The sequence below is a fragment of the Lepidochelys olivacea genome (genome assembly GCF_965140295.1).
Source record: "Lepidochelys olivacea isolate rLepOli2 genome assembly, chromosome: 13".
Taxonomy (NCBI): domain Eukaryota; kingdom Metazoa; phylum Chordata; order Testudines; family Cheloniidae; genus Lepidochelys; species Lepidochelys olivacea.
The window spans coordinates 31,083,325-31,099,332 of NC_140423.1; the positions used below are offsets into that span (position 1 = coordinate 31,083,325).

The 16,008-nt window shown below is 42.5% G+C and overlaps 1 protein-coding gene across 7 annotated transcripts in view; it reads right to left on the reverse strand.

Moving 5' to 3' along the window:
• Positions 1–16,008, reverse strand: part of PHF20 (PHD finger protein 20) — a 189,631-nt gene that overhangs the window by 144,969 nt on the left and 28,654 nt on the right. For all 7 annotated transcript variants that reach the window (XM_084646317.1, XM_084646322.1, XM_084646321.1 and 4 more), the window contains exon 2: positions 15,026–15,140. In XM_084646317.1, coding sequence (XP_084502443.1) covers positions 15,026–15,108 — 83 coding nt within the window. In that variant the 5' untranslated portion in view covers positions 15,109–15,140. The remainder of the gene's footprint in view (positions 1–15,025; positions 15,141–16,008) is intronic.

Genomic DNA, 16,008 nt, shown 5'->3' on the forward strand with positions numbered 1-16,008 from the left:
CACTAGCAAAAATGAAAAGAATGATGCTTAAGCAGTCTACAGTGGTACCGAGACCTGAAGATATGGGAACAGCTTTTTCCCATAGTTTCTCTATTTTTGTTTTATTTGTTTTATGTATAGCTTCTACAAACAGTAAAATAAAACATCTCTTCTATCCACATAAACTTCTATGTTTTATCTCACTGTCTTTCCAACAAAGGTAGCAAGACTCAAACACACAATTTTGGGATGCCTCTTCAATCAACAGGGCTAGTACTCAGAGACAGCATACTGGACTAAAGTAGATCATGCATCTGATCTAGCATGGCAATATCTATCTTCGTAAGTACACAAGATTTAACTGTATTAAAATACATATCTGATTGTGCCTAGTGATCCAGATTGCTCAGTATATATGACCTGTCATCATCATTTACCAACCCACCAATTTGTGTCATCTGCCTAGTTAACCAGCAATAATTTTATATTTCCTTTCAGGTTACTGATCAATATTGAACAACACTGGGATAAGAGCTAATCCCTCTGATACATCCCTCTAGATACACCTTACTCAAACCCTCAACAAGTTTTGAGATTTATCACTTAATGGGAATATTGATTTTGTACATTTTTTTAAGTCAGGATATAATGTAGTAATAAATCAATTATCTAACAGAAAAAGTATATTACACAAGTTACCCTTACCATTCAAACCTGTAATCTTGCCAACCAATCTGATATTGTACTTTGAGAAGAACCTATTTCCAATTACAATTAATTTTGATTGGTAAAGTTTGCCATCAGCAGTTCCACTACTTTGCCCAGTATGGATGTCATAACCAGCATATTATCAATGTCATTTCATTATAAATTGCTTTATGTTCTCCTTAATGTTTATGCATTGTTTAAACCCAATAACTTTGCTCAACCTCCACATCTCTCATGCCTCTGTTCTCCAATAATGATAGCGTAAGTGGTGAAGTATCATTCTGGGTTCAGTACACAACTCCTCATCAATTGAGGGATCTATTTCAGAAGATAGAAGAAATAGTGGACTGCAAGTGGGACCACCCAACAATTAGTAGTAGTGACTGAACCTATCAAGGACTTATCAGTAACACATTAACTTTAGGGAGACCTCTCACTGCAGCTACCATTTAACAGCCTGCCACATGTGCAGACAGGAACCTCATGGATATAGACACTACTCCTATTTTTCCCACCCAAGGATAAAATACATAATTTCTCAAACTGGTCCCTGGTTGCCACAATACCCTTTCTATCCAATAACTATATTTGACCACATGCCAGTAACAAGAGAACACATCCAAAATCTCAACACTGAGATTATACACCAACATCTTTGAAGGCTAAATTTCATTGACATAGTTAAAAAGATACTCCAGTTTTAAATCTCTCCAAGACCATATTAGAGTTTCAGGAGCATCCAAAGCCGTTACACAGGGTCTTCAGAACCCCCAACATGGGCAACTTAACTCTTTTACTCCAGCTAGTGTAAGGTATAAAATCAAACAGGAACTCAGTGATTCTGTCTGATCAAGGAGTAATGGAAGTAAGCATGCTCATCTAAAAAACTGCAGTTTATTAGGATTTAAGTAGTGCTGTCAAGCAATTAAAAAAATTAATCGCAATTAATCACGTGATTAAAAAAATTTATTGTGATTAATCGCACTGACAATAATAAAATACCATTATTTAAATATTTGTGGATTTTTTTGTACATTTTCAAATAGATTGATATTACAACACAAACAAAATGTACAGTGCTCACTTTATATTTACTTTTGATTACTAGTATTTGCAATGTAAAAACAAAAGAAATAGTATTTTTCAATCAAAGTACTGTAGTGCAATCTCTTTATCATGAAAGTTGAACTTACAAATGTAGAATTATATACAAAAAACCTGCATCAAAAATAAAACAGTGTAAAATTTTAGAACCTGCAACTCCATTCAGTCCTACTTCTTGTTCAGCCAATTGTTCAGACAAACAAGTTTGTTTACATTTGAGGGAGATAATGCTGCCCGCTTCTTGTTTACAATGTCACCTGAATGTGAGAACAGGTGTTCTCAGGGCACTGTTCTCATGGCACTGACCAGTGTTGCAAGATAGTTATGTTCCAGATGCGCTAAAGGTTCACATGTCCTTTCTTGCTTCAATCACCATTCTAGAGGACGTGTGTCCATTTTGATGACCGGTTCTGCTCGGTAAAAGTCCAAAACAATGCAAACCAACACATGTTCATTTTCATTATCTGAGTCAGATGCCACCTGTAGAAGGCTGATTTTCTTTTTTGGTGGTTTGGGTTCTGCAGGTTCTGCATCAGAGTAGTTGCTCTTTTCAGACTTCTGAAAGCATGCTCCACACCTCATCCCTCTCAGATTTTGGAAGATTCTTAAACCTTGGGTCAAGTGCTGTAGCTATCTTTAGAAATCTCAAAAAAATCATCTTTGCGTTTTGTCAAATCTGCAGTGAAAGTGTTCTTAAAATGAACAACATGTGCTGGGTCATACTCCAAGACTACAATAACATGAAATATATGGCAGAAGGCAGGTAAAACAGAGCAGGGGACAAAATTCTCCCCCAAGGAGTTCAGTCACAAATTTAATTAACGCATTTTTTTTTAAATGAGCAACTTCAGCATGGAAGCACGGCCTCTGGAATGGTGGCCGAAGCATGAAGGAGCATACGAATGTTTAGCACAGGGATTCTCAAACTGGGGGTCGGGACGAGGTTATTACATGGGGGGTCGTGAGCTGTTAACCTCCACCGCAACCCCGCTTTGCCTCCAGCATTTATAATGGTGTTAAATATATTTAAAAGTGTTGTTAATTTATGAAGGGGGGAAGGTAACGCTCAGTGGCTTACTATGTGAAAGGTGTCACCAGTAAAAAAGTTTGAAAACCACTGGTTTAGCATATGTGGTACGTAAATACCTTGCAATGCTGGCTACAAAAGTGCCATGCACATACCTGTTCTCACTTTCTGGTGACATTGTAATTAAAAAAAGAGGGCAGCATTACCTTCTGTAAATGTAAACAAGCTTGTTTGTCTTAGCCATTGGCTGAAGGAGGATTGAGTGGACTTGTAGGCTCTGAAGTTTTGCACTGTTTTGTTTGAGTGCAGTTATGTAAAAAACACTACATTTGTAAGCTGCACTTTCACAACAAAGAGATTTCACTACAATACTTGTATGTGATGAACTGAAAAATACCATCTCTTATCATTTTTACAGTGCAAATATTTGTAATAAAAAATACACACCGATTTCAATTACAACAGAGAAGGGTGACAATCCCATACCATGCCATCCTTACTTCCGTGCTGCTGCTGGCAGCGACTTTGCCTTCAGAGCTGGGCTCCCAGCCAGCAGCTGCCGCTCTCCATCTGCCCAGCTCTCAGGCAGCTCTGCTGCCAGCAGCAGGGCAGAAATAAGGGTAGCAGTACCACAACCCCCCCACCCCACACACACAGAATAAGAGCTGGCAGTGCTCTCCGAGCCCAAGGGCGATCTTCAGCCCAAGGGGGGCCTCTGTACCAGATAAGGCCCCATGGCTTGTTCAAGCAGGTGCTGCTTGAGGCGAAGGTCCTGCGCCACCCGATTCCACTTTTTAAACAATTTTAAAATTAAACAGCATTTCTTAAGGTGGGCCTTACTTAGATAAAGCAAGCACCATGTGTGCGAGTCACTCTTGGAGATCTTCCCTGCACAAAAAGGCATGTCTGAACCCTGGTAAGGGCAGCACCAGGGAACACTAACTACCCACTAACACTAAGTTAGTGATATACAACAATAAACTAGGCTAAGACCAAATGAGAGTTTGAGAGACTACAGCCACAAAGAACTCTGACTCTCATCGCCATGGGTGATAAGGAACTGAGGGGGGTCAGGGTGGCACCCTCATATAGCCGGGGAGGGGGCACAGCCATGAGGTGCAAGAGCTGACCCCCTACGGGTACTGCTAGGGAAAAGGCTCCGGCACGTGCATACACTTAAGTGGAATACACATCTGCATCTACTCAAAGAAGAACCAGAAGATATCTTCAAATTATTGGAAACTTTTTACAAGTCATTATACGCTGCAGAAAGAGATGGAAGTCACAATGCTACCTAACACTTTAGGACATTCACCTTCTACAATTTTCTCAAATAGAGAGAGATGTTAGATTAGGAAGTGTGGTCAGTTAGGTGCAAGTGCGCTTTCTCCGTGTGCTGTCCCACCCCAGCCCAGATAGTTGGTTCAGCAGACCTCGACAGTACTACCCAGAAAGACCACAGACTCAAGTTTGGCAACGAAGGCACTCAGCCAGGTTTATTTCCCTCAAGACACAGTCCTAGCACCCTGGCTCCATGGTTATAGGTACACAATATGAGTGCCTTGAGGCAAGGAGGAGCTCAGTCCACAGCAGGAGTCTCTGCTGTCCCATTGGCCACACAAAAGGTTACAGCAAGGTACCCCAACATTTATAGAACAAACAACTTACCTATCACCTTATGCATTTCATGACATCTGCTTGTTACTCCCCTTGTATCATGCTCCAGGTGTCTCGGGCAAAACATCCTCTTATTTGGTGTTAGGTCAGGATGTTCTTGGGCTATCTTTTGGAGTGTGTTCTCACATACACCCAGTAAGTGTTACATCTTAGGAATGCCTATGTTTTAGCAACACTAGCAATACTTTTGCCAAACTCATATGTTGAACAGTGAACTTGCAAACATCTACTTTAATACATGGCCTAACTTTGGTTCATAGCCTCTGGTTCAGGCCTCAGGTCATGTGCCAGGCCCAGTGCTCCAGGATCTCTCACCTACAGGGAGCATCCATGAAAGATGTACTGAAACCCAATCTAAAAACACTGCCAACAGCTCGATCATACCGCCTGCATGGCTCCCTCTAAATTCTATAAGATCTCAATCACTATGATCTATTTGGCAGTAGACCACAACAGACATTCATAAAAGGTGTGTACTCTAGAGATACACAATTACTCCTACCCCCCCAAAAAGAATAAAGATGTCCTATCTTGCTCTGCCTGAAGACTCTTAAAAGACAGACTTCAAAGTCAACACACATTATCAAACAATCATATTTTACCTATCATCCTCCATCTCAATCAAGCAGGACTCATGAAAGGTGGAACGACCTCTGACAAGAATTTGAAAATCAATCCCTTCATCGGTCGTGTCCAGATATACACAAGAGACCTTCCTACTAGCTGAGAATGCCAAAAGCGTTTCAGTAAGGTTGAATAGCTCTTAAAATTAACTCTGTACCAAATTTTTCTATCAAATAGTTGGCGACAATGTATAATAAACCTGTGTCTATAACTACAACATACTTAAGTCATCTGCCTTTGCTTGGAGAAAGGGGTGGCCTTGTTTGGTGCTCTTTCTGCCACTCTCTTCCATTTGGCACTAGTACTCGTAGCAACAAAGCTCAGACATTTTGAGGAGGCAGGCATACCAGTATCATCCATTAAACATAAGCTCATGTATTTCCTGCACAAGGCAGCAGGATCAGAGGGCCGCCTAGTAAAGGCTGGCTGAAGACAGACACACAGATAAATGAATTGCACATTAAAAACAACAAAAGTTAAGGTGTTTAAACAAAAAAATTTAGTCTACTGAGCTACCTTTATTACTTACCTTTATTATGGTTGCATGATTAGGCAAGCAAAGCTATAATCACCACAAATTTCAAGTTAACACAACCTTTACTCTGCTCCTTGTGCACAAGCATTATAACAGTCTAAATTACATGACCACATACTTCTCAAATACTACATTATAATGTCAAACAATTTTTCCACTACAACTTTAGATGGATACACAGCATCCTGCGGTAAGGTGTACTATTCTATATAAGCGGACAATCTAGAATCATGAAAGTCAATTGAAATAAAAATGCAATAAAACACGCTACACAATGAACATATACAGTAGCATATATAAGCACTTAAGTGAAATTGTACATTAACTCTTTCAATAGCTATAGTACTATAAGTGGGTGTTTCATTAATACATCTCTTACTTTAAATACACTTACAGCTTAATACGAAGACTTTTGCCTCTGAATCAGATTTTTGTTTTATGCAAAAAAAAGTGTTCAACTTACCTGTACTTGTCCAATCAGAACTATGTTGAAAACTTTCTAATCAGTTGCACAGAAGTGAAAAGTGTCTACACAAATTCTCATTTATTAAATTTAACAGTATTATGAATCTGCCATAACTGACTACAAGGTACTACTAAACATAAACACGAAGCATGTACTCTAGGGATATTTTATTCGAATCTAATCACAAGTACATCCAGTTCTCAGCAAACCTAATATTTTAAGATTCTTAAGGTCCTAGAGGATAGCTCAAATGAATACGAATTACAAAACAGTTACACTTCTACTTAAAACAGTCAATCATACATGTACAATGCAAAAGCTTGTGAAACACTAACAAAGTTACTGTATCTACGTGCAATAGAAAAAAAAACAACCTCGTAAATCCTTCAATTGAATGCTGATAATTTTGTTAAAAATACACAGCTTAGAAGGAAAGAGTAATTATATACAAAAAAAATCTCAAAGCCAAATCTTTACTGGTGCTAAGCATCTGCAACTCTTGCAGAAGACAGTTATGATCTGCACAGAAAAGCTGACAATAAAGTTGACACGTTTAATATATTTTGTGGTGGATGTATGTTAACATTGCTGTTGGAAATGCACTTACATTTCCTGACTATTTTAACTTTTAATGTGCACTTTTAATATTGCATCCTAGGATTTTTAAAGAAATACGAGACGAATGGGTTGATGTGCAGGGTGGGGGTAACAATCAATATACAAATCCAAGAGGCATTAGTACATTTCTTTCTAATTATCACATGGGACCTCTATTAAATACATATTCTTTCAAGTGCATCATTAATTTTGTCCAATTCCAGGAATGAGCAATTGAGGGAGGCATCTCTCTATAACTGCCTCTATAAAATCAGTTAGGAATAGACTGGTAACCTACTCCCCACTGGAATAAAGAGGACCTGGGACTGGCTTCATGAACTCCTCTAACCAGAATGAATATCACCCAAAAGGGATGCCTGGACAATCCTGCAGCCAAGAGGAAAGTGTTCCCCAGTCACTCATTTAAATTATGCAGACTTTAGGCCCCACGGCATTCCTGAGCACAAACCCTCCGAAGTCCAATATTTTTTATTGAATATATGATCTAATAATTACACTTTGAAAGTATTTTTAAAGTAGAATGAGGAACATAAAGGTCCAGTTCACAATGCACCAGCCACGCAATGGCAACTTTGTTCAACACACAACATCATGATGGGATGAACCCTGGAGTCAGCTGAACAGGAAGCAGAGTAGAGCAGCTCCAGCTAGACCAACAGCAAAACTCAAATACAACATAAAACAAATATTTTGCTCTCCCAAAATGATGGAAGACAGACCTTGCATGCTCCATTTCAGAGGTTCATTCCAAAGGGGGGAAAGAATCTCAGCTTCCAGAATTACATTCCAGAGCTACCTGTATTGAGCAGAGAATATGCCACGTGGAATTGCAAAATTGAGCCAAGAGGCATGCAGCAAACAGAAGCAGTTACAGCAGTTACTGAAGAAAAAAGAAAGGAGCATAAATTTTGGCAAGTCAAGTATAATTAGGCAGGCCAAAAATAATTTGAAGAGCAACCAGCAAAAGACAAAACCTAACAGCATTTTTTTTTTTTTTTTGGTCCATCAGAAGCAGGAAGCTTGCCAGTCAGTGGGATCACTGGATGACATTGGTGCTAAAGGAGCATGCAGGGAATACAAGTCCATTGCAGAGAAGCTACATGAATTCTTTGCATTGGTCTCCCCTGCACATGATGTGAGGGAGACTCCCACACCTAAACCATTCATTTTAGGTAACAAATCTCAGGAACTATCCCAGATTGAGGTGTCAATAGAGTAGCTTTTGGAACAAATCTATAAATTAAACAGTAGAAAGTCACTAGGACCAGATGGTATTCACGTAAGGGTTCTCTAGGCACTCATATGAAATTGCAGGACTACTAACTGCGGTATGTAACCTATTGCTTAAGCCAGCCTCTGTACCAGATGAGTGGAGGGTAGCTAATGTAATGCCTATTTAAAAAAAAAAAAGGCTCCAGAGGCAAATCCTGGCAATTACAGGCTGGTAAGCCTAACTTCAGTACCAGGCAAACCGGATGAAACTATAATAAAGAGAATTATCAGACACACAGATTAACACAATACGGTGGGGAAGAGTCTATGTGGCCTTTGTAAAGGGAAATTGTGCCTCACCAATCTATTAGAATTCTTTGATGGAGTCAACAAGCACATAGACGAGGGTGATCCAGTCCATATATTGTCCTTGGACTTTCAGAAAGTCTTTGCCAGAAGCTGGGAATGGGCGGCAGGGGAATGGATCACTTGATGATTACCTGTTCTGTTCATTCCCTCTGGGGCACATGACATTGGCCACTGTCAGAAGACAGGATACTGAGCTAGATGAACCTTTGGTCTGACTCAGTATGGCCGTTCTTATAGTTCTCTGCAAACATCTGCTCAATGTGCAACAGCAGTCAAAAAAGCTAACAGAATATTAGGAACCAATAGGAAAAGGATAGATAAAACAAAAATATGAAAATATAAATCAATGGTATGCCCACATCTTGAAAACTGCATGCAGTTCTGGTTGCCCTATCTCAAAACAGATATATTAGAACTGGAAAAGGTACAGAAAAGGGAGAGAGAAAAAAATTAGGGGTATGGTACAGTTTCCACATGAGGAAACAGACTGTTTATCTTGGAAAAGAGACAACTAAGGGGAGATACGATAGATGTCTATAAAATCATGAATCGTGTGGAGAAAGTGAATAAGGAAATATTTACCTGTTCACATAAAAAACAGTTATCCACCTATTTGTAACTGTTTGAGATGTGGTGCTCATGTCCATTCCATTCTAGGCGTGTGCGCACCCACTAGCATGGTCGTCAGAGATTATTGCCTTAGCAGTATCTGTAGGGTCAGCTGTGGTGCCCCCTTGAGTGCCACGCTCATGCGTCACTATATCAGGCACCTCCAGTGCTACGCCCTCTCAGTTCCTTCTTGCCGGCAACTCCAGACAGAGGGGCAGGAGGGTGGGTAATGGAATGGACATGAGCAACACAGCTCAAAGAACAACAGTTACAAAAAGGTGGGTAACCGCTTTTCCCTCTTCAAGTGCTTACTCACGTCAATTCCTTTCTAGGTGGCTCACAAGCAGTGTCCATGAAGGTATGCTCGGAGTTCACAGTTGTGCAGCTTGCAGCACTGCTCTGCCACAACTAGCATCGTCTCGAGCTTGCTGACTAAGTGCATAATGAGACACGAATGTGTGCACAGAAGACCAGGAGGCGGCTCTACACGTCTCTTGGATTGGAACCTGCACCAGGAAGGCCACTAATGACACCTGTGCCCTGATGATTGCCGGCGGAGGCACATTTGCCAGCTCATAGCAGTAGCAGATGCAGGCAGTGATCCAGGACAAAGTCCTTTGAGCAGACACTGGGCGACCCTTCATTCTGTCTGCCACCACAACGAACAGCTGTGTCGACTTACGGAACGGCTTTGTCCTGTCTATGTGGAAGGCCAGCGCCCTCCTGACGTCCAGAGCGTACAGCCTGTGTTCTTCATCTGATGTATGAGGCTTTGGAATGAAGACAGGTAAGTATGTGTCCTGGCCAGTATGAAACTGGGAAACGACCTTGGGCAGAAACACAGGGTGTGGTCGCAGCTGAACCTTATCCTTGAAGGATACTGTATAGGCTGGTTCTGAAGTAAGTGCCCTGATCTCAGACACCCTGCGGGCTGACATTATCACAACCAGGAAAGATACCTTCCAGGAGAGAAGCAGGAAGCCAGGGGCACAAAGGGGGGGGGGGTGTCCATGAGTCTCAACAGCACAAGGTTCAGGTCCTAGGAAGGGACAGGATCCCAGACATGGGGGTAGAGATGCTCCAGACCTTCCAAAAATCGGGTCGTCATATCGTGAGCGAAGACAGACCTGTCTTGGAATGGAGAGTGGAGCCAAAATAGCAGCCACGTGGACCCTGACTGATGACAGGGACAAACCTTGAAGTTTGAGGTGCAGAAGATAATCAGGATCTCCTGCAGCGAAGACTGAATAGGCCGTTCCAAGGACCAGCACGTGAACTTTTTCCATTGGCCAGGTAAGCAGCTCTGGTGGAGTTTCCTGCTACCCGACGAGACCTGCTGAACCGGGGCTGAGCGTTCCCGTTTGTCTATGTTTAGCCATGCAGTAGCCATACTGTCAAGTGTAGTGCTGCCACGCTTCAGGTGCGGAAGGCTGCCTTGGTTCTGGGACAGAAGATCCAACCAGGAGAAGCAGTTGCAGCGGGGCGGGTACTGAAAGGTTCAGCAGCATGCCGAACCAGTGCTGGCAAGGCCATGCATGGGCTATTAGGATAATCTTCAAGCTGTCCTGCTTGATTTTCACAAGGACGCTGTGACTCAATGGCACTGGTGGAAAGGCATACATCCAAGCCCCTGACCGCGGGATGAGAAATACGTCTGACAGAGAGTCCCTGTCCTCCCCCATATCAAACAGAACGCGTGGCACTTCCTGTTCTGCCTGGACACGAACAACCGGAGAGGCCCCCCACCTCTGGAAGATTATACTAACCACCTCTGGATGGAGTGACCACTCATGGTGAAACGAGAAGGTCCTGCTGAGGTGATCTGCTAATATGTTCCTGGTCCCAGGCAGGCAGGCAGCTACCATATGAATGGTGTGCCGCACACAAAAGCCCCAAAGGCAGAGAGCTTCTTGGCAGAGGACCGATGACCTGGCTCCGCCCTGCCTATTGATGTAATACATTGCAGCGGTATCGTCTGTCAGGACTTGCACCACCTTGCCCTTCAGGTGGGGCAAGAAAGCCTGGCAGGCCACGCACACTTCTCTGAGCTCCCTGACATTGAAATGGAGGGCCAGATCATCCCGCAACCAGATGGGCTCCCCCGCCCAGGTCCGAAGCATCAAAGACCAGGGTCAGTGACAGGGCCGCGAAAGAACTTCCTCCAACAACCACCCAGGGTCCAACAACCAATCCAGGGATGAACAGATGCGATCCAGTACCCTGACTACCTAACCTAGGGTCGTTCCTTTTGGTGATGTAGATCAACGCCAGCCATGCTTACAGAAGCCGGAGATGGAGCCGGGCATGACTGACCACAAATGTACATGTGGCCCAAGAACCACAGGCATGTGTGAGCTGTGGTGAGTGGGTCGTTCTTCACATGGGAGATCAGGTCTGACATGGCCTAAAAAACACACTTCCAGGTCGAAAAACATCCCAATGAACTCTATTCGCTGGACTGGCCTAAAGGTAGATTTTTTCTCGTTTATTAACAGGCCCAGATCACGGCAGGTGGAACACACCATTTCGAGGCTCCTCTGCACTTGTTCCACAGACCTGCCCTTGATGAGCCAGTCGTCAAGATATGGGAAAACCTGGACCCCCTCAACGTCTCAGGTAAGCAGCCACTGACGCCATACATTTTGTGAACACCCTTGAGGCTGATGAGAGGCCAAAGGGCAGCGCCGTGAATTGAAAATGGCATTGGCCCACTATGAAACTGAGGAAATGTCTGTGACCTTGGAATATGGAAATACGCGTCCTTCAAGTCAAGGGCAGTATACCAGTCTCCCAGATCCAGGAAGGGAGTGATGGAGGCCAGGGAGACCATGAGAAACTTCAACTTTCTGAGAGACTTGTTGAGGCAACGCAGGTCCAGAATAGGTCTGAGGCCCCCTTCTGTTTTCAGGATTAGGAAGGAGCAGGAATAGAACCCCTTTCCTTTCATGTCCCGAGGGACCTCCTCTATTGCCCCCAGGTGCAGGAAGTTCTTGACCTCTTGAACAAGGAGTTCCTTGTGAGAAGGGTCCCTGAAGAGGGATGGGGAAGAATGGGGGTTGGAAAAAGGGGCGGCAGCTGAGAATTGCAGGGTATAGCCCCAAGATGTTATTTCTAGCACCAAGCGGTCCAAGGTGACCCGCAACCAGGCCAAACGGTGGGGATGAAGACTGTCGAGGAAAGAACAAGGTGGATCCGGGGAGTTGACTGGGGCATCACTCTCGAGCGCACCTTCAAAATGAGGTACTTCTGGCCCCCAGGATACTTTGCCAGGCCAGGCTGCATGGGTGAGCAGGAGGAGGAGGGGCGACGACTACTAAAGCTCATGTCTCTAATACCTTCTCCTTGCAGACCCGTCAAGTCTGCCATGGTCTTGGTGGTGGGGGTGGCCAGAACTGCTTCCTTGCAGACTGCGGCGTATGAATACCCACTGAGCGTCCTTCAACCCATGCAGCCTAAGAGTCCATTCCCATTGAATGGGAGGTCCTGAATGGAGGTCTGCATTTCTTGGGACAGGCCAGCAGCTGCACCTCATGACCACCACCGATGTGACCACCCTAGCCGCCAAGTCCACCACATCCCACACCATTTGGAGAGAGCACCTGGCCATCGTGGTACCCTCCTCTACCAGGGTGCCGAATTCCTAGGCCAAATCTTGGGGCAGAGGCTCCTTGAACTTAGAGAGGAAGTTAAAACTGTACCTACCCAAGAGAGCCTGGTGGTTCACCACCCAGAACTGCAGGCTGGCTGTCGAATAAGTTTTCCTCCCGAAAAGGTCCCATTATTTGGCCTCTTTGTTTTTGAGAGTTGGAAGTGGTGTGCCCCTGCTTGTCCCTCTAGTTGGCCACAGAGATGACCAGCAATCCCAGAGATGGCTGGGTATATAGGTACTCAAACCCTTTGGCTGGGACAAAAGTACTACTTTTCAGCCCTTTTGGTGGTAGGAGGGATGGAAAACAGGGTTTACCAGAGGGCCTTGGCAATTTTCAGGATCCCATCAGGCATAGGGCCGACGGTGCCTGATATACTGACACATGAGCACAGCACTAACGGGCACCACAATCGACCCTAAAGATACCACTAAGGCAAAAATCTCCATCTGCGCACATGGGCGCATGAACACCTAGAATGGAATCGACATGAGCAAGCATACGAAGAACAATAACTAGGGTTCACTCAATGAAATTAATAGGCAGCAAGTTTAAAACTAACCTAAGGAAGCACTTCCTCACACAATGCACAGTTAGTCTGTGGACTTCATTGCCAGGGGATGTTGTGAAGGTCAGAAGTATAACTGGGTTCAAAAAAGAATGAGAAGTTCATGGAGGATGGGTATATCAGGGGCTATCAGCCAAGATGGTTAGGGATGCGACCCCGTTCTCTGAGTGTCCCTAAACCTGACTGCCAGAAGCCGGGACTGGATCACGTGATAATTGTACTGTTCTGTTCATTCCCTCTGAAGCATCTGGCACTGGCACTGTCAGACGACAGGTTACTTGGCTAGATGCACCGTTGGTTTGGCCTATTATGCCTTTCTTATGTTCTCAAGAGTATTTTTGGAATGTTGAAGACTGGCATGGTGGAGGACCACATAAAATATAAACCCTATAGTAGCTGTAATGGAGTATACATCTGGGGAGTACTTCACATACACAAGGTGTGTTACAGGCAGTCTTGGGAATTACATAGTGTCAGGATGCCAAATTTCTCTAGTGAAGAAAAAACCAGAGAGGGAAGAAAACCACAGATGCACAAAGATTCAGGACAGAACCATAATCAAAACAGTCGTCCTAATCTGAGCAAAAGCTAACATGTTAAGATAGGACGTAAATTCTCTTAAATATTTGTAGCTGTAAAACTATCATGGCAACCTACATTCTTTCATACCTCAAACTCAGCCAAGCAGGATTTAAGATCTGATGTCTTTAATTTCCTCTATCTTTTAACTAACAATGTTACATTTCAGATGCAACAGCCTGTTTTTGGACAAGTGCTGTAAAGAGTGTCAATAAGCACTTCATCCTCCTAGAGGGGCCTCAGGGGAAAAATCTAATTTGTTTTCGTCCTGCTGACAAATCAGAAGAAGCAAGACTGATGAGGGAGATGGACAGACATTTGGGTTGCAGTACTATCTGTAGGCTGACACAGGCAAAGAGCTGAGTACTATCTCTGTAATTAAAACAGTAACCTTAATTGCCTGTGCCAAACCAAGATTGCTTCTTGGAGGAAAGCAAGGCTCAATCCATATAACATGGAGTTGATGCAGGCAGCCAGAAGGAAAAAATACAGTCACTAGTGAATACTGACTGATCTTTGCATTCAGAAGGTAAATCTCTGGTTCCAGTGATTTTCAATTTCAGGGGCAATATTTGACCCCTTATTGCTATTCTTAGATTCCTATATGACAGTGATGGTAAAAGGCATTTCATGCTATCTTCAGATGGCTCTTCTCTGACATGGATCTCTCCATGCTTATCACCTACAAATTTCGCTAGCATAGGGCACCACAGGTATCTGGAACTACTCTTGAAGATCACTCAGAACCTTCAGATAGTGCAAACAGAATGCAGCCTCCTGCTTAATGAGCAGGCCCAGTAGAGAACACCTGGGCTCTAAACTAGCTTGATTTAAGTACAATTCAAGATGCTGAGAAGTATCTATAAAGCCTAAAAATACTCCAGAATATACTCTCTCTCTCTCTCTCTCTCTGCACCATCATAGAATTTATAGTCAACAAATATTCTTCCTCAAAGTTCAACGCCAAAGGGCGGACAGCCCTTCAATCCAGTATTTGGCCACCTTTAGAAATCAGTACAAGATAGCAGGTCTTATAATCTATCTGAAGATTAAATACTGCTGGATGGGAGCAAGGTGAGGTTCTGTGTTGGATATTTTGGGCTGAAAAAGACTCTCCACTTTATAATTTGTATATTGTACACAGATAAGCCTGTTAAAAACAAATAAACTAATTTTCCACAAACCAGTGAACAGGTTCCATGAACATTTGTGATAAGAATAAAACTGTAATATCACCAAATCTTTGTAACATTCTAAAACTTTTTGTGATAGTTAATATAATATTAAGTTTTAAAAAAAATACCAGTTTTTTAATCTGTCACGGGCTTCCAACTGGGCTCCCACCTCAAAGTTGATCCCTCTTCTATTCGGTGGATGTTTTGTCATTTTGTAATATCAACACCGCTGTTTTTATTCCCCTGAAAAATGCAATTGAATATCAATCACTAATAAAGACACATACAAAAATAAATCTATGCACTGTAAATCCAAAACATCTAAATGTTAAAAGTATTCTTAAATAATTCATTGCTCAATGTTTCCTATTTACAAGGAATAATCTAGTGAAAGTGATTTTCTGAGATTCAAATCAATATTAAATTCTTTACAACCAAATTTTTGAGGTATTCTCGGTGGACTGCTAATATCTTTTAGAGTGGAGGGGGGCGGGGGAGTTTAATGCTAAAAAGTTATCTATCCATGGTGCACTTTTACTGTGTTCATGGAAAATATGGTGTAAAACAAAAATCAGTTTCAGAAAAGGAACAGTTTTCAAGAATATACAAAGGAATGAAAGAATATGGAACACTTAATGTAGTGAAACATGGCCTTTCCCTATTGCCTGAGTGTTGAGTCTTCCGATGTTAAATTTCAGAACCCGAAAAACAAAACAAAAAAGGACCAAAGGATCTAACAAACAGTAAAACTAGTGAGGAATCTTTTCAAGAGTTAATTATGTACAGAACTAAACTGCCATTTTAATGAGCTTCCTGAAAACACTGAATTAGCTCATCCTTTCTCTGCACACTGCAGTGTACTTTACTATGACATCATCACTGATACAATAAAGACTGAATTTAAGAATTACTACAGTTATGATTTATATTTGTCACTTCAGAGCTACGATATCACCTAGTATGATATTTCCCTTTCCTGTGTTATCTATTTATTCTTTTAGTCTTCTGTATTTTATTGGAAACTATTTTTAAAAATAGCCAATTGTTGTGAATGCCTTCAGTACTACTTAAAACACACTAAGGAAGTCTTGCCTTAGTAGCTCATTAATTT